Source organism: Perca fluviatilis, chromosome 21, assembly GCF_010015445.1.
Source record: "Perca fluviatilis chromosome 21, GENO_Pfluv_1.0, whole genome shotgun sequence".
NCBI classification, from domain to species: Eukaryota; Metazoa; Chordata; class Actinopteri; order Perciformes; family Percidae; genus Perca; species Perca fluviatilis.
In genome coordinates, this window is record NC_053132.1 from 21910281 (window position 1) to 21933819 (window position 23539).

Below are 23539 nucleotides of genomic sequence, written 5' to 3' on the forward strand. Positions count from 1 at the left end.
ACAGATTCAGCAACTGCACGGCCTATATCTTGCTTAAAATGTTTTCAGAAACACGTTTCGGTGAAATATTATCGTAAAATACGAGATCCGAACCAGCCGCCATTATGGTCTGGGTTTGAAATCCGGGAGAAGCCAGACCAACGTGACGCGTTCGTCCAATCAGCTGCCGGTTTTCATTTTTTGGGGTGACAATACAGATTAGCGCAGCTTGCTGTTATGGAGACGTATTATGTCTCGCGCACGCGCAGAACGTACGCTCAAGTCGGCGTCGTTTCGGTGTGTTCCGAGGCACTTTTTCGACCAACTCGGGGAGGCAGTCAGTCCGACTGGTTGGTGTGTCCGAGCCTTTTTAAAGGAGTCAATCAATTGTCTGGCAACGCCACCAGAAACAGCAACCCTGGTAAAATTTTCCTTAATATAATGGCAAAAGTCAACCGGCAAATAAATGGTTCTCTCTTCTTTTTAAATCATGCTTTTTGTTACACTCTTAAACAACACTTGGCATAGTTAACAGTGGCTCAATTCCAGCATCTATGGTGAAGCACCAGAGAAAAAGTCCACCATAATACTCTGTTAGCACTTAATGAAATGTTCCCTGGTGTGTGCAGTCACGCACCACAGAGGTTGTAACAACACAATGCGAGTGCAAACAATCACATTTGCACAGTTTGGATGCTAGATCCACAGTTAAAAAGGGTCATCCACACCCTCAGACTCAAACAGTTTCCATGTATTAAACATGATGCAGGTCTTGCATACTGAATGCTTGGCTTACAAGATGTAAATTGCATGAATCCAAATGTAAGGAAGGTCTTTTTCACTGTGGATATGACCAATAACTTTCTCTCACTGTAGATACTCCACATATGGCTGCATGATTAAAAAAAACTCACCCTGCAACCTCAGCCACCCTTTGGTTGGAAATCACTTGAGCGCAGCAGGAAGATAGCGATGTCAGCAGACATTGAAGAAAAATCCATCTCCTCCCCGTCTTTCACTCATCAGTCATCGTCACGTGCACTGACCTAAACCGAGGCTGCACGAGTCACGACCACGCTGTCCATCTCTGTTATCCTGCTCATGAATAAACAGGCCCAGTGCATGGGTGTGCGTGTCCGTCAGGGCGATTACACGCACAGAAAAACACACGCACAAGTGCTCACACAGCCTCGTGCCGACTCCACTGGCATAATTAGAAACATTTGGGATCATTTGCAAAGGGGAACACGAGCTCTGATGGGATCCAGATGCACTACTGGGTTTCACTGAAATACAGGAACCCTTATTTACGAGGGGCCATTACTGGCTCCTCACCCAGGGAGGTGTGTGTGTGTGTGTGTGTGTGTGTGTGTGTGTGTGTGTGTGTGGTGTATTTTTGCGTGTGTGTGTGTGTGTGTGTGTGTGTGTGAGATATTTAATGAGTTGTTTGTTGCTGGATCATCCATACTCGGGTCAGACTCAGTTTAATGCCTTTTGTTTTTGTGTGAAAATGGGGGTTTGTATTGTGTTTCTGAACACGTAATGTGAGCTTAAATTAACCCGGGGGGCTGAAACACAGAAGAAGTTGCCAACACAAAGAAAAGTTTAAATTCCTTTTTAATGAAAGAAAAATGGCATTGACAATTTCATGACTTTACGATGCAACATATTCTCTACCTCATATTCTCTACCTCTGTGGACTTTTTGTGTCCTCAACAACATTCGTAGCGACAATTATTCTTCTTCTTTCGGTGTCAGCGAAATGCCTCTTTTGGATTTCCTGTAGAAGAGAAAAGAAAATAACACTATTAGCTTCCCTTTTGTTTACATCAAGTGCTGTTAATTGAGAAGTAAGACACTGATGATTACTGTTTGCACAACAAAGAGGGGAAATGTTGTCAGTTGTAGCACCACGCTGCCACCATGTGGCTAAGAGATGAACTGCTAACAATGAAGGCTCCTTAGAGAGCAGAAGTTTACATCAAATTATGGATCAAACCAGTTATACGTAGGTGTTCTTTGACCTGAAATGTTACATAGGTATGAGAACAGAAATGCTTATGTTTGGATGTAGTGTACAAATGTTGTTTAAAACATTTTTAGATTTAGGTTTGGATCATGTAAAAGTTTGCTGTGATGAAAGTATGGGTGCCTCTGCCCATAAATTTGGTACGATTGTGTGATGCATTGCAATGAACCAACAAGGCATGACCTCCAACAACAAGAGCTAATCGTATTGATTTTCATATGTATATCATCTACAAAAGAATGAAGCATTCCAACACGTCCTCGTACCTAAACGACAGAATCGGTTGATTGTCAAGAACGACATATATGACCGTTAAGCGACCAATAGTTAGGTTTCTTGTTAGGCGGCTCACAAGAGCCATTCTATTTAATGTAACGATCGCAGTTTTAAACATAGAGTTAACGTTGTGAAACGGAACTACAGTACCTAAGTTTAGGGAACAAAAGTCCTTAGTTTGGGTTAAACATCAAGGATTGGTCACGTTTGCTCTTGCGATATTTACTTCAACTGTGAGAGGTCGCCACCTAAATTGAAATGTAACTGTGGGGCGCTATAAGCTGCTTGCACAATCGACCTATACGGTCGTTTTCTGAGTGAGGACGGTCTGAACTAATCAGTAAGACTAAAGGCATTTGTCTTTGGTTTATGTGAAAACCTGCAGAGCTCTAACTCTTTTATTTTTTAAAGATGATTTTTTGGGGCATTTTAGGTTGCGTCAAGGAGTAAACCTCTAAATATGGGCGCCCGCTCTACCAGGTGAGCTAACCAGGCGATAGAGCCCTTACTCTTGATGGCACATAAAAAGATCTCGTTTAGGAACGCCTTCAGACACCTTTCCATCCACAAAAGTGAACATTTTGAAATAATGAAAAATATTCATTCAGGCGTCAAAATTGCAAGAAAATATCAGGTAAATTCTTGGTTTGAGTTTGATGAGGTCAGAGCTTAAAGTGTTGTATATGAATTATATACATTCTGGATGAAATCAGCTGTATAGTCAAATACAAACCAAAGAAACACGTATGCATTAAAGGTGTTTAACAATGCCATTATCTTCCCTCCTTATCCAGTAACTCACATTTTTGTTGAACTATTGCTTTCACAAATGCATCCACATTCAGCCTCTGCGCTCTCCTGCTCCGTCACTGTTTCTTCAGTATGCCTGGGAAACAGACAAGAAAAAACTTTGTTCTTAAGTTAGAAGCTACAGTACACAACTGACTTGAAAAGTTATGGTTAAACGTAACTACAGACAAGGCAAACCGCAAGCGCTGATTCAGTTCCAAAAGCTCTGGTGAATCTTGTGTCATGTCACAGCATGTTGGGTAAGATATTCCAGTGTGTTGTTCCATGATAGACTTTATGTGAAATTAGTGCCTGGCTGCAGTGGTTAAGTCTGTAGCAACGAGACTTTGGAAACGCTCTGCCTCCGCCCCTTACCGTCTGCTATTTCTGTGGACTCTTTTCAAAATCAGATAGACAGGTGTTTGGTTGGTATTAATTACTTTGTCATTTTAATTGTGTATTGCGTTTTCAATATGGCTACGTTCAGACTGCAGGCAAAAGTGGCCCAAATCCAATTGTTTTTGGGGTCAAGTGACCAGGTCAGACTTCTTTAGAAGTAGTGTGAACACTCAAATCTAGCCCAGAACAGATTTCTTCAAATCAGATTCAGGCCACTTCCATATGTGGTCCTGAATCAGACCCAGATCAGATTTTTTTTCAATGCGGCTGCAGTGTGAACAACCAAGGCGGATTTAATGCGACTTTTACCTCAATAACCCTCGCTGCGCAATCGGATCTGAGCAAAAAATCTGAATTAGGCATTAAGACTTGCGGTGTGAACGTAGCTTATGTATCATCTTGTATGTTTTTATGTAAAGCACTGTGATTTTTATCTGTGATAAGCGTTCTATTAATGCATTTTACTTACTTAGTTACTTACTTACTTAGTTACTTACTCACTTGAGGTAAATAATCTTTACTTATAGAGCACTTTTCAAACTCCAGTTACAAAGTGCTTCACAAAACAATAAAACAGGCCAGTCTTAAAGGTCCCATGGCATGAAAATGTCACTTTATGAGGTTTTTTAACATTGATATGCGTTCCCCCAGCCTGCCTATGGTCCCCCAGTGGCTAGAAATGGTGATAGGTGTAAACTGAGCCCTGGGTATCCTGCTCTGCCTTTGAGAAGATAAAAGTTCAGATGGGCCGATCTGGAATCTTCCCTTTATGATGTCATAAGGGGAAAGGTTACCTCCCCTTTCTCTGCTTTGCCCGCCCAGAGAATTTGGCCCACCCATGAGAAAGAGAGAGACATCATGGCTTGCAAACAAGCGAAGCATGGCAGTTGGTCAAGGCCACACCCCCACCCTCCACCTTGCCCCCCCCCCCTCCCCTCTCTCCTCCTCAATAGCATTTAAAGCTACAGACACAGAAATGGCACATACTAAGGAAAGCTCATTGTGGGACTGGCTCTAGTGGCTGTAATTCTGCACCAAGGCTGAATTTCGGGAAAGAGACTTCAGATACAGTATTAGGGGACCACTAAGGTCTATATAAAAGCATCAAAAACGCAGCATGTCATAGGACCTTTAAAACTTCAGGTTTTTAAAACAACAAACACAAACTGGTTGGTGTTTAAAAACCTGTACATTGTAGTTAAGAAAAAAAGAACTCTAAAAGAATAAAAGAAGTTAAAGAGGGTTCAAACATCGGGGGAATGTTCGTGTTGTGAATATGTTTTGTATGTTGTATTAAGTAAAATATTAAAAAAATTGTTAATCAGAAAAAGAAAAAAAACATGCCAGCCAGAGTCTTTGTGACATTTACAAGGGATGACAATCTGATATGGAAACCCTCAATAGTTCAAACTCTGTCTGGTCATAAAGAAGGTCAGAACACGCTGTGACGTCACGTCACACTGTGGAACGTCGCTGACCTTTCAGCAGTGTCGGAGTCTATCGGTGAGATCCGTTCACTCACTGATCCAAACACCCGTGTCGTTCAGTGTGTCCTCCGTGTCCGTCACCACTTCCTGAGTGATCAGGAAGAACAGCGTTGCTTCGGAGCATCCCTTGATGCTGGTGCTGTATGACACTGTGACATCACTCATGTGCCAGTAAACTGATCAATGGAGGGAAGGATCCCTACAGACAGACAGACAAATGGGTGAGGAGTATGCATATTTGAATGTGTGTGTGTGTGTGTGTGTGTGTGTGTGTGTGTGTGTGTGTGTGTGTGTGTGTGTGTGTGTGTGTGTGTGTGTGTGTGTGTGTGTGTGTGTGTGTACCTGGTGGGGGCCGACTGAGAGTCAGTCGGACCTCGGGTGGTGAAGCCTTGAACAGCTTTAGCACCCTCTAGAGACAGAGAAGAGAACTTTACACAGCAAGGCCAGGCAGCCTTATTTGTGTAGCACATTTCAGCAACATGGAGACAATATAAAGTGCTTAACATAAAACATCAACGAGCAATTAAAAACAATAAAAAAAATAAAAAAACACATTCATGAAATACTAGAATAAAAGTTACAGTGCAGTGTGCACTGTGAAAACTAAAGTGCTACCTCGTCATGCATTCGAAACCTTACTTAAGGAAAAGTATTCTCAGCTAAATGTACTTAAAGTATGCACATGTACATTTCAGTTGTACAGAGAGTCTGGCCTCTCTCCATTGACAAGTGTTAAGTTCCTTGAAGTTTAAAACTATTCGATCTGCCCAGAGCCACTCTGGATCTGCCATAACCAATCGCTAACGTTTGGTCCGTGACGTCGGCTTAGCATCACTAGCGTTCGCCTTAGCCAACTTCACCGCTAACGGAGCGAGCTGGAAAATCAGAGGAGGAGGGGCCATAACATCATGGCCGCCGACAAAACTCAGCAGAGATTGTTCTTGCAATCAAGTTAGTTGTTCTTTAACTTCTGGATATTCGGCAGAGTTGCCACAACGGACCGAATGGCTTCGCTCGCATCTTTCTCCGCCGCCATTACGGAACTACAACTCAAACTAGCGCACAACCTCAACGTCATCGTTCTCAGCCACTCCCTCTGTTCGCTGATTGGACCGCCAAATATTTGGTCCGGACAAAACCCGCGAATATACCGCAAACCCAGACGGTGTACTGAAGGAAAATGAAAATTGAGCGGAAGTACAGTACGTAGGGGAGGGCGGAGCCAGGCTACAGGAAAAGGTTCCTTGCCAGTGTTTTACTATGATATATGATGTTTGTGGATAGATATTACTGCTGCATTAATGTGTATGTTGCATTTTACTGCTGTAGATGATTAAGGTTTTGCTCCTTTATATACTGGCAGGTAGTTTAACGTACAGCAATGCATCATATTCTATAAGATAATCATATGTCTGTAGCGACGCTGTCCTGTTTTTAAAATCTCCAAAAATTCTACTTTTCATGGTGTCAGTAAAATTGCCCCATTATCAGCTTTGTAACAATGCATTTTCCAGCTGATGAAGACGGTTTCTAAATAATTGATTTAGTTCAGTAAGGATGATCATTTTCTCAACAAATAAAATTCACATTCAAAGTCACCAAATATGGAGATACATGGTTTTCACTGGACAGTAGGAATATGAAAGATAGTCATCTGACAAGTCACTAAAGCTGTGAGACAAATGTAGTGGAGTAAGAAGTACAATATTTGCCTCTGAGATGTAGAGGAGTAAAACGTATATACTGTAAGTTGAAATAAATGAAAATACTCAAGTAAAGTACAAACGTACAAGTGCCTCAAATTTGTACTAAGCCCTGTACTTGAATGATTGTACGTTACATTCTATAGAGCTAGAACAGTGACAGTAACCTGTGGTATTGAAAATAAAAATTGAAATAACAAATATTCGCACTGAAAAGTGTTGAACTGAAATATAAAACACAAACATCAAAAAGTTATAATCTCATAATCCTATTATATTATTTCAATTTGACATTTTTGTGCATTATGATAGGTTTTTCAATGTCAATCTACCTTTTTTCTTGATGTCGGTCTTTTTTCAGTGACACTTTTTATTTTATTTTACGTTGTCAGGATTTCTACAATGTCACTGATTTTCAGTTTCATCTTTCTGTTTTGGCGTAGAGAGGAGGGGCTTGAGGAGAAGGAAAAGAGGGCGTGGTTTACGGGTCATTTGCATATGATTTGCATACTGGCGAGAGACCGCACCTCCACAAGCATCCTTCCTCCAACGCGTATCGTTATTTCCTTGATAATCTGATTCTCCTCAAAACAACATTGAGACCATTGCATGAGCAAAAAAACAATCCACAATATTTCAAATTAGGGCTGCAACTAACAATAGTTTTCTTTGCTGATTAATCTGTCGATTATTTTCTCGATTAATCGATTAGTTGTTTGGTCTATAAAATGTTGAGAAAAATGTGGATCAGTGTTTCCCAAAGCCCAAGATAACATCCTCATATGTCTTGTTTTGTCCACAACTTTATTCAGATTACTGTCACAGAGAGGAGTGAAGAAACTTTAGAATTTACTTTTTCTTTCATAAAAATGTCATAAAAATGACTCAAAACCGATAATTAAAATAGTTGCAGATTGATTTAAGAGTCGAAAACTAAATGATTCAAAATCTTTTGCAGCGGTCGTTCAAATAAAAGCAGAAATTATATATTTCCATGCAGCTATAGGTGCAATATGGTCAGACTATTGAACCAGTTTAGGTTAGAGGCCTGCAATAGTGAACCAGTGCAGTTCTAAACTATACTGCAATAATTACACAGAACTGCATCATACCTGTCACATTAGAGATGGGCGACAGTATCAGATTATAATACGACAAAGGGCTCAGTTCAACTTTTTTTTACAGTCGTGTGTCAAACTGATACATCCTGGTGCAAACGATAACGAGTAAATTAAAGGTCCCATGGCATGAAAATTTCACTTTATGAGGTTTTTTAACATTAATATGAGTTCCCCCAGCCTGCCTATGGTCCCCCAGTGGCTAGAAATGGCGATAGGTGTAAACCGAGCCCTGGGTATCCTGCTCTGCCTTTGAGAAAATGAAAGCTCAGATGAACCGTTTTGGAATCTGCTTGTTATGAGGTCATAACAAGCAAGGTTACCTCCCCTTTCTCTGCTTTGCCCGCCCAGAGAATTTGGCCCACCCATGAGAGAGAGACATCATGGCTTTCAAACGAGAAAAGTGGCAGTTGGTCAAGACCACACCCCCACCATCCACCTTGCCACTCCCACTCTCCTCTTCAATAGCTTCAGACACAGAAATGGCACATCCTAAGGAAAGCTCATTGTGGGACTGGCTCTAGTGGCTGTAATTCTGCACCAAGGCTGAATTTCGGGAAAGAGACTTCAGATACAGTATTAGGGGACCACTAAGGTCTATATAAAAGCATCCAAAGAGCACCATGTCATGGGACCTTTAAAGAAAAGTAAGCCTATCACCTATACGCAAATCAAGGATTACTAAATGACGTTAGTAGAGACGAATGGATGAACTTAATTTAAATCTGCCCATACCGGGTAGGACAGCTCCTTGAGTGACTGGCCGTTGATGGCCAACAGGATGTCTCCCTCCTGGATCCTGCCGCTCTGCTCGGCCGGCTGGCCGGGGAAAAGCTGCTTTATCCACACCAGGCTGCCAAAGTCCGCAGTGGGCGGATCCAGCTCGCACATTAGGAAGCTGAAGCCCAGGCCATTGGCACCTTTAGTCAGAGTCACTTCCTGGGTGTTGTCTGAGGGTTTGGCGGTGGGAGGACGGAGGCAGTAATGGGATAATGAGGATGGAGACGTATGGAGGTCAGGAATTAGAGGGAATTGGAAAGAGGAGGTGGATGGGAGAAGTGGAGGTGAGGACAGAGATCAGACAAAGCTGATTAGATTATGTTGATTTCATTAGTTTTGTCTTGTTGCAATTTGAACTTAAACATGAAAAAAAATAAAAAAAATAAAATGCAAAGATATAAATGCAGAATTGATATTTGGTGTCTTGTCCCGGAATTCGTCACTCTCCGACAGGGATGCAACAATTGGGATTGGGGAGATATGTTAAAGGTGCTCTAAGCGATGTCGGGTGACGTTACTTCTTGTTGACGTTCAAAGTCTTTTCAAACAAAACGGAGACTAGCTCGCTCCTCCCTCCTCCTCATCCCGTTCCCTCCCTTCTGTGCTTCCGTTATTGGCTGAACACTGGAACACGGTTTGTGTATGTTTGCATGGTCCAGGTTGGACCACTTTGTTTTTGTTGGCGTGTGTGGACCCTAGGCTGTCTACAGAGATCGCGTTTGTGTGTTTGGGGGACCGGCAGCTCGCGGATAGTGAGGAGATGTTTGCTGTATGTGACAAAAAATGTTGTAGCCTAAAAAAACGCATGGCATCGCTTAGAGTACCTTTAACGAAATGAACTTTCCCACAGAGAAAAATAAGACTGACAGCGTACAGGTGGATGCTAACTGTATATGGCGGTAAGTGTGTGCCATGAAATGCTTATCAACAGCAGCAGCAGTGGTTCGCAAGTGACAGCAGCGGTTACAGCATTGTTTTCCGGAGAGCAGTCCAGCAACAGGCATGGCAAAGCTAAAGAGTGAGCGGAGCAGAGCTGATGGCTTACACCGCCACGTAGAGGAGCAAAGCATGTGTTGGATATCAATTCAGTTCAATTTTATTCATAGTACCAAATCTTACTTCAACCGTGAGAGGTCGCCACCTAAATTGAAACGTAATTGTGTGGCGCTATAAGCTGCTTGCACCGGTCGACACCTGAGGAAGGCCAAATTGTTGGCCGAAAAGTCGTGTGCCTTATTTTGCACTATTAACGTATTTTTTCTGAGCATTAAGCTGTTTTTGCGGACATAAACTTGTTGTTAAACTACATTGATGGTCTTTTTTGAACTGCAGACAGAGAGACCGGCTGCATACACTGTAGAGGGATTATGACCGGAGAGATTTCATTATGTTCAATAGGTTTTCAAATAAAAAAAAATAAAAAAGCGATAATTACTGGATAACAGAAACACTGCCAGGGTTTCCCCCAGTGTGTTGCCGGGCCTGAGTTTCCCCCCACCAGGCCACTGGGAATTATGTATTTTAATGTTCTTTTAAACTACTACAGTTACAGCAAGGCAGCTCAGTTGGAAACTTAGACATATATATTTTCAAATCTCCAGTTAGCTTTAAGCGCTGACTTAAAGTAGTGCCCTATAAAAATTGTCTTCTCAATTTTGCGATTGTATCCGTGATTCTGTTTTCACAGAAACTATTGGGCTCTACATTAATGCTGCCATCAGTCTGTGACTGGCCCCCCTGCCGGGCCCAAGTAAAAGAAAGCCACTTGCCACCAGGCTAAACAACTTTTCTGGGGTAAACACTCACTGCTATGAGATTTTGTGGTGTTAATTGATTCCCAATGGTAAATATACATAAGTTTGCATAAAGCAGGCGTAATTTGTTATAAGTTTGTCCCATGTTAAAAAGAGAATAAACACTTGGCATATATCATTTTAAGGTACATTTTGAACAGATAAAAACATGTGATTAATTCATCGCAATTAACTATGGACAATTATGCGATTAATTGTAATGAAATATGTGTATCTATTGACAGCGCTAGTTAAAACATGTGAGAGGAAAGAGGAGAGATGTGAACCGACAGATATAGGACAGGCCAAAGGATAAAGGAGGCCGGGGTGGGGGGGGGGGGGCGGGGTGGGGGATAAGAAGAGGAAGGTCAGAATCAATAAGGAAGATCAGAACCAAGAGAGTGTGAAGGTTCACCTTGAAGCAACCAGACTAACCTGGCTATTAATGCACAAAACAGCTTAGAGTTGATAGGCTGTCTCACGCAGGTTCTTCCTTGGTAGATTTTTGTGACATAACGTTCTGGCTCTGTGAGGGAACTGCAGACTGATCCATTTGTATTCAGTATGGGTTCCCAGAAAGAGATCCTGGGCTTTCTTAGTTTCTCCAGGCACTTATACAGTATGTATTTTGTTTCACTTAAAGGTGCCGTAGGTAGGATTGTGAAGATCCAGGACTTAGCCAAACAATGTGAACATCGACAACTTCTCAGTCCCCCCCTCCTTTCTGCTAAAGCCCAAATGGTCTCCTAAGCCCCTCCACCCCACAAGGGAGAATGAATGCGTGTGCATGAGCAGTGATTGACACGCAGATAGACACCACCCCCTGGCCCTGATTGGTGCATCTGAACAGGGAGTGGTGGATTTTTGCAAATCGCACTACAGGCTGTAGGTGGAGCCAGAGGAGCCAGATTTTTTTTTAAATGACCTGCTTCATGTAGTTGAACTGGAACATAGGGTCAGTTTCAGCAAATATGACAGAAAGTTAGTCTTACCTACTGCACCTTTAAATCTAAAGTCCATTGGCCTAAACCTAAACTAATAGGGGTGGGGGAAAAAATGTATTCATGTATGCATAGTGATTTTTCTTGTGACGATTTTTAAAATAGATTCTTTCCCCCTTATTCTTTTTACTAATTCCATAAAAAAAAATCCCTGATTCACCTAAATATTTTCTGTTTACATGCTACCGCCGACGGGGACTACATCATATCCGTTTCCAGCAAAAAAGACCAAAAGCAGAAAATGCAGAAAATCCATGTTATGTTCTTCTTTACAAATGAAATAAATGTCACACTGACTGACTGACATGTGATGTGCATTATCTTTAGAAAACAATTAGTTCTTAAAAATGTCTCATGATATATTGTCTCTAAAAGCGTATTAGTCAACTTTTTTTTGTTAAAAAAGGAAAAATCGCAATACTCAATACGATGGAATCGCAATAGTTCTAGAATCACAATGAACGACAATCGCAATACAAATCTAATCAGCACCCATGTATCGTGAAAGAATCCAATCGGGACAAAAGCGTATGGTCCCAGCCCCGGACACTGAGGTTTCCTACCGTCAGTGACAAAGCTGTAGTCCCTGGGCTGGTCAGAGATGGCGTTTGCAGCAGTAGTAATGGTCGAGCAGCTGTTGACCCTTAGCCGGCTGGTAGCTGGACTGATGCTCTGATTGGATTCACAGCTGATGTTGTCTGCGACCAGAGAAACCCTGGGGAGTTTCCTCACCTGTTTCTCCACAAGCAGAGTTACCTCCTGGAAAAGAGGGGAGGGAACGACAAGAATATGATCAGGAGGAAGACAAACCAGAGATCAAAGTTTTAGGAAGGAGATGGAGAGCATAAGCATGTAATAATACGTAGATGCAAATGCTACCTCAGTCACCAGCAAGAGGATTTGAAACTTGCATTACTGTCTGTTCAAAAGAAATCCTCCCTGTACCGAGCTTGCACCAAACCGTGACTCCGCTGCTATGAAGTCCCTCTAGCTGAGAAAAACACTTAAAACATCCCTTAATTCCCACTGCCATAGTCTCGCTTTGCCAGACCTTCTTCCACAGCGCTGTAAAGGAGGGTCTGGCTAGTCCACACAGCATTCCGGAATGGGAGAAAAACGTGCTCTGGTTTATTGGCATTTCTTTAAACCAATCACAATCGTCTTGGGCGGCGTTAAGTGCCCGTACGGAGCAACGGCGCCACTGCAAAATTGCCTCGGGAAGGAACTTGTTTTGGTGGAACATGTGCACGTTCAAAGGTTGTTTTAGTCATGCAACAGAAAGCTCAGATTGGACACATAGTCTAGCTAGCTGTCTGGATTTACCCTGCAGAGATCTGAGGAGCAGTTAACCACAGTCCTCAGAAATCCACCGCAGTTTAAAATGCCAACACAAAGGAAGCCCAAGGCAACGGACATCCGGCCTAGATGAGTAAAATCCGGTGGAATTTCCGTCAGCAACGGAGCAATCCTGGAACGTCCAGGATATAGACTACTGCTGCCATAAACATCTTAAATAAAAAGTAATGACCCACATGAACTCTGTCACTTTGCACACATACACTGTATTCATTTTTTAGCCTGTGTAAATTATTTTATAAGCTTTGTATGTTTGCTGTCCGAGTTTCGTTTTTCCACTGTAAGTTGAGGCCACGTCTAAGACGTTTTTCTGTCATGGCAGACAATAATATTTGGTAACACTTTACTTACACTTACTTTACACTTTATGAAGGCATCTATGACACTGTCATGAACATATGACACTGTCATGACGCATGAACCCTAACCCTAAATCTAACCATACCTTGTCATGACAAAAACCGAATGACACTTACTAAAAGAAGCATTATGTCATAAACGTTTATGACTTGTTTATGATGTTTATGACACGTTCATGACAGTGTCATGTCACTCTTATGTAGATACCTTCAAGTAAAGTCTAACCTAACGTTTTCTGAATCCGAATCTAACCTGGGGTATGAACTGTAAGAGTGACTTTAGTGTACCATTACACCCCTAGTGTAAATCATTGGTCTCTAATGGTCTTGTCATAATACGACATCAGTCACATGTCGTCCTTTACCTCCCCAGTTTTACTCAGACACTCCACGGCCTGCTGGTAGGTGAAGCCCTGAAGGCTGATCCCATCCAACTCCAGCAGTCTGTAACCTGTAACAGAGAAGGTTTGAGACGGATAAACAAAGTAGGGAACCGATATGCATTTACAGTGAATATGAAAATCTTTAAGTCAAAATTTAAGATTTTGGAATGTTACGAACTCCAACACAAAACTTTATTTAAATGCTTTATAGGTACACTGTGTAGGAATTTCTCCCGTCTAGCGGTGAAATTGTATTTTGCATTCAAACGAATAGCGCTCTCTAGCACCTCGCTTTTTCAAATGCGTGTTGCAACTACAGTAGCCGTTATGCACGAAGAAGCTATGACAACGTGTCTTCCAATTTATTTTTTTTGCCGACGAGAATTCCTTCTCCTGTGGCTCGGTATAAATATGATCCTCCATTATGAACTAATGTGCAGTGCAGACTTTCAAAATTGCCGTGGCGGTGACAAGCACCTCTCACTGATCTCCTTCTCCGTTTCAGCCTGGTTTCAGTCACATGACGCTAGCTCTGAACGAAAACGCGTTGTGGATTAGCTAGACAGGTAGGCTAGTGCTTTATGTCCCTCTCAGTGATTAGAGTTATGTTTTTCAAAATGGCGGAATGACGTGGACGTGGACTCCTTGGACTTGCCTGTCCAATGTAAATACAGATAAGAAATTCTTCGCTTACGAGGATAAGTCAGATCATTGGCAGAGGTAATTGTACACCAATGAGGACATATTTATGAATGAAAACATTCATTTTAGCTAATAAAATACTTAAAACACTACACAGTGTACATTTAAGCAATTATTTAATACATTAGAAACTTACAGATACAGATAATCTGCAAACTGCCCAAGAACGGTCCAATAATCGTCCAGGGCCGATAATTGGTCTGATTCATTATATTTTAATCACTTATATTTTCATCATCTACTTCTTTCAGTTAGAGTTAGATTTGGGTTGAAGGTTGAGGTTAGGTTTTTGCTACATAAGATGCTGTTGTTTTTCTATTTCTGGCTTGTGATATCACTCTTTCTCTTTCTCTTGAAAGCATCAGCTAAATGCCAAAATCTACACTGCAGATTTTCCCAATCTTAATGAGTGTTGACTTTCAGTGACCCAGTGTTGACAACCGTTTGTCCATTTATGGAGCTGTTATGGCTCTGGGGAAGATGCTGAAAAATAATAATCTAAAGTGTGAAATTAAATTATTTGCTGTGTAGGCGCCCAGATAGCTCAGTTGGTAGAGCGGGCGCATATATATACAGTATCTCACAAAAGTGAGTACACCCCTCACATTTTAGTAATAATTTCATTATATCTTTTAATGGGACAACACTGAAGAAATGACACTTTGCTACAATGTAAAGTATTAAGTGTACAGCCTGTATAACAGTGTAAATGTGCTATCCCCTCAAAATAACTCAACACACAGCCATTAATGTCTAAACCGCTGGCAACAAAAGTGAGTACACCCCTATGTTAAATTCCCATAGAGGGAGGCAGATTTAGATTTTTAAAGGTCAGTTATTTCATGGATCCAGGATACTATGCATCCTGATAAAGTTCCCTTGGCCTTTGGAATTAAAATAGCCCCACATCAACACATAGCCTTCACCATACCTAGAGATTGGCATGGTTTAATGTCGGTTAGCCTAATAGCTGGCTTGATTTGCATTGAGAGATGATTTTATGGAAAGTACCCCATGCCAGTCTCTAGGTATGGTGAAGGGTATGTGATGATGATGATGATGTGAGTCTTACTCCTCAACGCAGCAGGCCAGGGTTCAACTCTGACCTGTGGCCCTTTGTTGCATGTCATTCCCCCTCACTCTCCCCTTTCATGTCTTCAGCTGTCCTGTCAAAATTAAAGGCTGAAAATGCCTCCAAAAAATGATTTGCTTTATGCTTTTATTTTGTTTAGCTAAAAAAAAAAAAGACGTACCATAATTCTCCCCTACATTGTGTTTCTTCCTGTTTTCCTATGTATGTAATGTAATGTGTAATATGCTACTCACTATTTGTACTGTATGACTGGAAATATTACTGAGCCTTTATATAAACAACACATAAAGCATTTTTCATTCTAGATGGATGGACTCTAAACCTCCAATAATCCAGTGCTCAGGATGCTCAGGGCCGTCTCACAATCAAATTCAGAAAGTGCTAAAAGACTCTGGGTTCTGTGAAAAATCAATAAATGGCCTCACTGGGGAAGCCTCGAATGACTGTAAACAGATCAAAACAAACCATTTATTAAAACCAGTTTGAAAAGACTGCTCTCCATAAGTGCATAAGGCCTAAGCACTGTTGGATGTGATATTTAGCTGTAATACCTGCATGTAAACGCCCGTCTCTCTCAGCTGGCCCTCCCGGGACAAGGCTTCTTATGTAGATTCCTCCATTCGGAAGGTTCGTGTTGATACCACCCTGATGACAATCAGTGACAACAGCTTTCAGTCTGAACTAGGGCTAAACGATTCATCGTTTTCAAATCGAAATCGCGATTTGAAAGAATGCGAGTATAGCCCATCGTGAAGACTGCGAATAATCAAATGTGAATATTCAGTTGAATGTTTGATGTAACATTTGGTTTCACATTTTTTTATTCAGCTTGTTATTATTAAATTTACTGTTAATTTCATAAGATAAATGTTGGAAAAATGTTACATATCACAGATTCAATGTTCCATGCTTATTAAAAGAAAAACACGTATTGCTGGCAATTCATATCGTACATGTACAAGATATGTTCTAATCCTTGCATAAGAATATTGAGCAGTTTTGATGGTGTCTCATGTTATTATGCACCATGACAGTTTTATCTGTTACATAGTGGATATTAAACTTTTGCTAAATCTTTTTTTTAATCGCAAATCGAATCGTAATTGCAATATCTAGCAGAAAAATTGCAATTACATTTCCCCCCCCCCCAAATTGTTCAGCCCTGTTCTGAATATATCTGATATTCTGATGTAGGCGGTAAAACAGTGTGCAAAGAAATGGTTTCACTATTTGTAGCAGCTCTGTTCAAAGTAGCGATGATCAGTGTGACATAACATGGGATGACCTCTGTCGCCCTCTATTAATCTTGTCAGATCAGATTGTGTAGAGCAGACTTTGTGACCTACTGCTGGAGATTAGTTGCTGTATTAATTACCCTAACTGTTCATTCCATTTAATGGTCTTAATTAAACGTTCTTACTACCAGTGGTGGAATGTAACTAAGTACATTTACTCACGTACTGTACTTAAGTACAAATTGAAGCTACTTGTACTTTACTCTTACTTACTTACTGTACTTTTACTCCACTACATTCATCTGACAGCTTTAGTTACTAGTTACTTTACACATTAAGAATGTTGGCACACAAAACACATGTAGTTTAAAAAAGGAATTAAACTACCCAACAATGTATAGGCCTACGAGTCCAGCTGAAATGATTAGCCGATTAAACACAGAACCGTTTTGATCGTTTCCAGTTTCTAAAATGTGAGGATTTGAGTGCTTTTACTTTTAATACATTAAAGGTGCACTATGAGTTCCTGCATGTTTTCAGCACAATTTCATTTTTGTCTCAAATCGTAGGCATCTCTTCTTGATCCGCTAGCTGCCTGCCCCCTGAATCCACTGTGAAAAAGCCCAGTCTCGAGAGACAACACAGGGGTCGTAAACGTCAAACAAACACTAAAGGGCACAGGCTGTACACCAAAATACAACAAACCACGTTCCAGCCAATCACCGACAAGATGGTTGGGGGAGGGAGTGGGGGTTAGTAACAGAAGGGTCCGTTAGTCATGACAGTTACGGAAACATGGGGGGAGGGGCGAGCTTGCTCTGTTTTGTTTGGTATTTACTTGGAACGTCAACAAAAGTGACGTCATGCAGGAACTCATAGTGCACCTTTAAGTACGTTTTCCTGATGATACTTACTTTTACTTGTAACAGAGTTTTTTTTTTACAGTGTGGTATTAACACTTTTACTTAAGTAAAGGATCTGAATACTTCTTCTACCACTGCTTACTACTTACTTTTACATTGTAAAACCAAAATATTTTTGGATGCACATTTTGGTCCCCAGAAGTAGCTGCAGAGTGAGCATTCACAGCTCACAGCAGTGACTACTTTTATGTGTAACAGGCAATGATGGAGTAATCGGTTCCTGGACTCAGACTCGAGTCGCTATTCTCTGGACTCTTGACTCGACTCTGGCTCAAACTCAGGTCATGGCTACTCGACTCAGACTCGACTCAGAATCCTCTTTGGTGACTCGGACTTGGACTCGAACACTGGGGACTCAAGACTTGACCCGGACTCGGCAGTTGGTGACTCGCTGGCTCATGTATACATGGCGTCATGACCAGTCGAATGACGAACACCATGTAACCAGTAACACCGCTCAAGCACGGCGTTTGTGGTTTGACTGGTAATGACTGTTTTCCCAAGATGGCGACCACATGTATATGTGAAAGGTACCGTCTTTCTAAACTATCTTTTTAATAAACTGTCTTTACACTTACAAAGTTCTCAATTCTTCGGTTTACATGTGGGGACCCTCATTATGCTACCATGGAACTGTGGTGCTATTTTGAGCCTTGTTAGTGGTATAGAAATAGCAATTTCTTTTTACTTTACCTGTGCACCGATGACTAGCGTTAAAAAGCTAATTAGCGGTTTACTAAAACTGGTCACATTCGATTAGCATAAAAACATATCCCAGAGAACGGTCGACTCGGTACCTATGTGTTATTAACCCCTAGGGTCATTTTGCGCCGGATTTGTCCTTTTAATATGGTTTAGTCTCTTGCTTTAGTTGTACATCTAGTGTCGACAAAAAATGTTGCATGTTTCCGATCGGTCATTAGCCTTGTTAGCGCCCATTAGCTCGGAGGACTAACCTAGTTTGTTTACTATATTACGTGAACGACGCTGTCACCCTTAACAACTCGCCAAACATTTTCAGAAGATTAACAGTTCAAAAAAACGTCCCTTGGTACTCTGTATGAAATAAATAACAAAAAGTTAAATATGTTTCGCTTCCTTAGTAGTCAGATGCCTAATATTGCTAAACTGAAAGCAAGTATCTCCACCATCCCATATTCACTGGATCAGAGATCTTTTCCAATTTCTCCAACTATGGCAACCATTTCTATCGTATGTGGACAGAATAAAGAGCTCTCTACCATAGTACAAGGGCGTACACCCTCCTGTTGGACTGTACAAGCTTGACAAAGTCTGGACTTATCTTTTGTAAGGTTGATTTTTTTCTCCCTTTGCCCCCTTTTTAAAAGGAAAAATGTATCTGTCTTATTTCCATTGCTTTTTGCATGTACCCTAATTTGTCTTGTGTACTTTAATAAGGAGTACTTTCATTCTCAATGCCCTTTGATAAGTTACACTCAACTTTTATTTTTATTTGCTGTATCTGCTGTACTGTTGATGCAATAGTCCTTTGGACAAATTTGTATTATTTGTGAAAATGATAAATAACGAAAAAGAAAAAAAGAAAGAGAGTCTATTTAATATTGAACAGCCAAATCCGAAACAACTGATAAAATTCTGAGTTGGATACATCCCTAGGAACAGCATGGAAAGGATCATGGGACTCTACTCGAAATGACATTTTTTTCTGCCTTCTTTTTGGCGCCATTTCGCACATTGTCAAAATCAGTCCTTTTAAATTATGTAATGTAACATTTCAGCCCGAAGTATCATTCATGATTACATCTTCTACAAAATATTTCATGAACTCACAGAGATGCTCATTCCCAGACTTCCTGATATCTTTCTGAGCTCCACAGTAATCTCCTTTGGCTTCACACAGTTTACAGGGGGAGACACAGAGCAGCTATCCTGAAACAGACAGAAACATCGCTCACTTCAGTCCTGTCTCTCTGTATGTCTGACTGCATACACACCTACCCACTGATCCATGCTTTCACACAGATATTAACAGTCACAAGTACAACATCACCATCACTAGATAAAGAAAAAGACTTATGTAGGAAGAGTATGCTGTTTTTATTGCTAACATTAATTCTGGCTTTTTATGTGGAGTCTTAAAGGTTATAGTTTACTTAAAGGTCCCATGGCATGAAAATTTCACTTTATGAGGTTCTTTAACATTAATATGAGCTCCTCCAGCCTGCCTATGGTCCCACAGTGGCTAGAAATGGTGATAGGTGTAAACCGAGCCCTGGGTATCCTGCTCTGCCTTTGAGAAAATGAAAGCTCAGATGGGCCGATCTGGAATCTTCTCCTTATGAGGTCATAAGGAGCAAGGTTACCTCCCCTTTCTCTGCTTTGCCCGCCCAGAGAATTTGGCCCACCCATGAGAAAGAGAGAGACATGCAAAGTGGCAGTTGGTCAAGGCCACACCCCCACCCTCCACCTTGCCCCCCTCTCCTCCTCAATAGCATTTAAAGCTACAGACACAGACATGGCACGTACTAAGGAAAGCTCATTGTGGGACTGGCTCTAGTGGCTGTAATTCTGCACCATGGCTGAATTTTGGAAAAGAGACTTCAGATACAGTATTAGGGGACCACTAAGGCCTATATAAAAGCATCCAAAAAGCAGCAATTCATGGGACCTTTAATGACCCTTTCAATTGTTATAAATTATGATACTGCCACAAAAACAGCTAAACCATCACCGTGATTTTACCTGTGAGCCGAGGACTCGTACTTCTCGGGGGACATGAAGCCTGTTGCTGGTCTTTGGCGTCATCATGACCGAAACAATCTCATCTGAGCTGTCGTCTCCTGATCGGCCGTCCGTCATCAGCGTGGTCTGGGACTCGTAATTTCCCAACACGCTGTTGGGACTGAGGCCCACTTTGGATACAACCAAAGTCAGTTAATGCTTTACCTCAAAATACTGAGGTAGAACATTTTGAAAATGTTGACACACAGTAAGACTTTTTATGCCTAACGGTAATTATGACAACATTTCACGCAAATTTCTAACTGGATAAAATGACGAAGTGATGGGTTATTTTAACCAAAAGATCAACTTCACTGTGACATCATAATGTTCTGCAAAAAAAAAAGTTTTTATGGCCATTATTCGATGCCATAACTCAGGAACATAAGGGGAACAATTTGGTCTGTAGGAGTATACTGGCCCCTTAAGAAGCTAGAGCCAGTAGCCAGTTAGCTTAGCTTAGCACAAAGATTGAACAAAAGATAAAGTGGTAGTTGTTACATCCAAGTTTTTGTGCGGATAAAAAAACCCATAACATTTATCTATTAAGGTGCTGGTAGGTGTAGTCGTTACATTTGGACAGAGCATGGTTACCTGTTTTCTCTTATTCCAGTCTTCATGCTAAGCTAAGCTAAGCGCTGCTGGCTGGTAGCTTTATATTTAATATACAAACACAAGAGCGGAAAAAATCTTCTCTTCTAACTCTTGGCAAGAATACGTATTTATATTTATCAGAATCTGATTTGAAACCATTGTTATATATACTGTATGTATATACTGTTTTAGCATTTAAAATGTAAAGAAATGACAGATGGAGAGAACCCTTTCCTACCACTTGAAATATAATGTGTTTAGCATCAGAGGGATCTGAAGCTTTATACTGTATGATGAAGTGGAGGATGGAATTTGTTACGCCCTTAAAAGCAAGATGAGTCAACAAAAACGGACATTTTGTACAAAGACAAATGAGTGGGATGATGATATAAAACCACACTAAAATGTTCAACATAATATTGCATATAACAAGAAAGAGCAACCCAATGCACCCATGCAAAAAAACACAGAAAAGGCACTAAGCAGCACAAAGAAGAGAAAGGAAATCTTTTTTTTTTTTTTTTTTAACGTTAGTAATTTAAAACAGCTGCATCAGTAGAATAGGCCAAATACAAAGAAGGGCAAGGGTTACAACCACAGTGTTATTACACACACACACACACACACACACACACACACACACACACACACACACACACACACACAGCTCACCTTTTGGCTGTGAGACAATGAGCTGTACCTCCTCAGGGCTGCTCTGCATGACCTCTGCTGCCTCGCTAAAGGTGACGCCCTCCAGGCTGACGTGGTTCAGAGAGATCAGTCGACCACCTGCAGGCAAAGGTTACAATGAAATAGCGCCAGTGTCCGCTAAGGGTGGAGTTTGAAGACCTTCCCCTCTACCTCTAAACCCACGTGTGACCCTAAAGGCCTGTGATTAAACCACACTGACACCCTCCCATATACTCTCTCTGTCCTCCTTTGCACTTCACTACACATTCTCTGCATCCACTTTCTTTAAAACGTCCGGTGATGCTGGATGGATATAAAAGAAAAACAAATACTTTGACAATAAATGAGGAGTCTGCAAAGATTCATTTTTTTATGAAGAAAAAAGGAAATATTCTCTGATTGCAGCTTCTTAAATGTGTTCTAGTTTCTTCACTCCTCTATGGCAGTAAACTGAATATCTTTGCGTTTTGTCGATTCCAGATCGGCCCATCTGAGCTTTCATTTCCTCAAAGGCAGAGCAGGATACCCAGGGCTCGGTTTACACCTATCACCATTTCTAGCCACTGGGGGACCATAGGCAGGCTGGGGGGGAACTCATATTAATGTTAAAATAACTCATAAAGTGATTAATCAAGAAAATAATCGACAATGAAAATAATCGTTGGTTGTGGCCCTAGAGGAGTCTGCACCAAAATGAAATATCCACTATTTAAGTATAAGTATAAATAGCACTGACACTTGCAAACTGATTAGAAGCACTTAAAACAGAGGGAATTAGTTCCGGTGTTGGTAAAAGTTTGATTTCTAAATGGGAAAACAAAGTGAAAATTCAGTGATACCTTGTACACAGTGTTGCTAAGGATAAAATAAAAATGTCCAAATGATTCTACCTACCTGGTCGGATGCGTCCGTCCTTATCAGCGGGTCCACCAGGCACAATGGATGCAACAAAGATGCCCAAGTCATAGTGGCCTACAGTGTCCTCTCCGACTATCACTACACCTGTGTGAATACAAACCACAGATGTGTCAAGAATAGATTCTGACTTACTCACCACTTAACGTGGGTACTGTCAGAGTGCTAACATGATCTAAATCATTCATCCCTATGAGCTTTGTTCACGTATTTGGCTATGAGTGCTGTGATAACCCCACGAAAACCACATGCGCTCAAATTTAAACCAATGCAGTAGCATAAATGTGCACTACGACATTAAATGGATCACATGAGTAACAGCAGGTGTTATAAAGCATCCTAAGCATGCCTTAGTGGTAGACCAGTGCACGTCTATACAGTTAAATCAAAATCTTAAAGGGATACGCCACCATTTGTTGAAATAGGGCTTATCACGGTCTCCCCTAGCTGTAGATAGGTGGGCCAACGCATTTTTTTGTCTCAGTGCAAGTAATTAGGTTGTTTTTTTGTCTTTTGTTGGCTCACTTTTACTCACAACATGCTAACCGGCAACATAGGATTCCATTCACTACGCTAAGCTAACTAGCGGTGGCGCCTCCGGTGTTGCACCGGACCAAAACAATGCATGCACAAAAAATGCGTTGGCCCACCTATCTACAGCTAGGGGAGACCATTGATAAGCCCTATTTCAACAAACGGTGGCGTATCCCTTTAACAATTCCTCTTGGTGTCTCTATGTAAATGCTGTGTGTTAAAGCAACACCAAAGATTCTTTTGTACCTTAAAATAATGTTTCCAAAATCGTTTCAGTGGTTCATCAACTCGTAACAGGGTGAACGGCACTTCTGCATTCGCTTTGCGGCCCTCTACCGGCTATAACCGCACTATGCAAGTTTGCCAGATCGGGTAGCGGATCTGTACTTTGCCAGATCAGGTAGCAGATCTGTAGTTCGAATGACAGCGGTAGTGAACAATTCCGCTTCCAACCTGTAGGGGGACCGAAGAGGAAAAGGGCTTTGGTGTTGCTTTAAAGTGTGATTTGCTTACCCAGGCCAAGCTTTGGGTCTTTCTTTAAAGTAACACATATGACTTCTCTCTCTGACGATGACCCTAGTTTTCTTGGGGTTTCTGGAAGACACAAAGAATAACGGATCAACAATTAAAAATGTAAC

At 41.2% G+C, this 23539-nt stretch overlaps 1 protein-coding gene across 4 annotated transcripts in view; it reads right to left on the reverse strand.

The window, feature by feature from the left end:
- Positions 1 to 1578: 1578 nt before the first annotated feature.
- The window catches only part of frmpd2 (FERM and PDZ domain containing 2), a 37501-nt gene continuing 15540 nt past the window's right edge, over positions 1579 to 23539 (reverse strand). For all 4 annotated transcript variants that reach the window (XM_039789202.1, XM_039789199.1, XM_039789203.1 and 1 more), the window contains 13 exons: positions 23415 to 23495; positions 22347 to 22454; positions 21435 to 21551; positions 20130 to 20299; positions 19218 to 19316; positions 15799 to 15892; positions 13435 to 13520; positions 11918 to 12113; positions 8516 to 8730; positions 5302 to 5368; positions 4951 to 5158; positions 3087 to 3170; positions 1579 to 1759 (listed from right to left, as the gene is read on the reverse strand). In XM_039789202.1, the coding sequence (XP_039645136.1) occupies positions 5121 to 5158; positions 5302 to 5368; positions 8516 to 8730; positions 11918 to 12113; positions 13435 to 13520; positions 15799 to 15892; positions 19218 to 19316; positions 20130 to 20299; positions 21435 to 21551; positions 22347 to 22454; positions 23415 to 23495 (1271 nt within the window). In that variant the 3' untranslated portion in view covers positions 1579 to 1759; positions 3087 to 3170; positions 4951 to 5120. The remainder of the gene's footprint in view (positions 1760 to 3086; positions 3171 to 4950; positions 5159 to 5301; positions 5369 to 8515; positions 8731 to 11917; positions 12114 to 13434; positions 13521 to 15798; positions 15893 to 19217; positions 19317 to 20129; positions 20300 to 21434; positions 21552 to 22346; positions 22455 to 23414; positions 23496 to 23539) is intronic.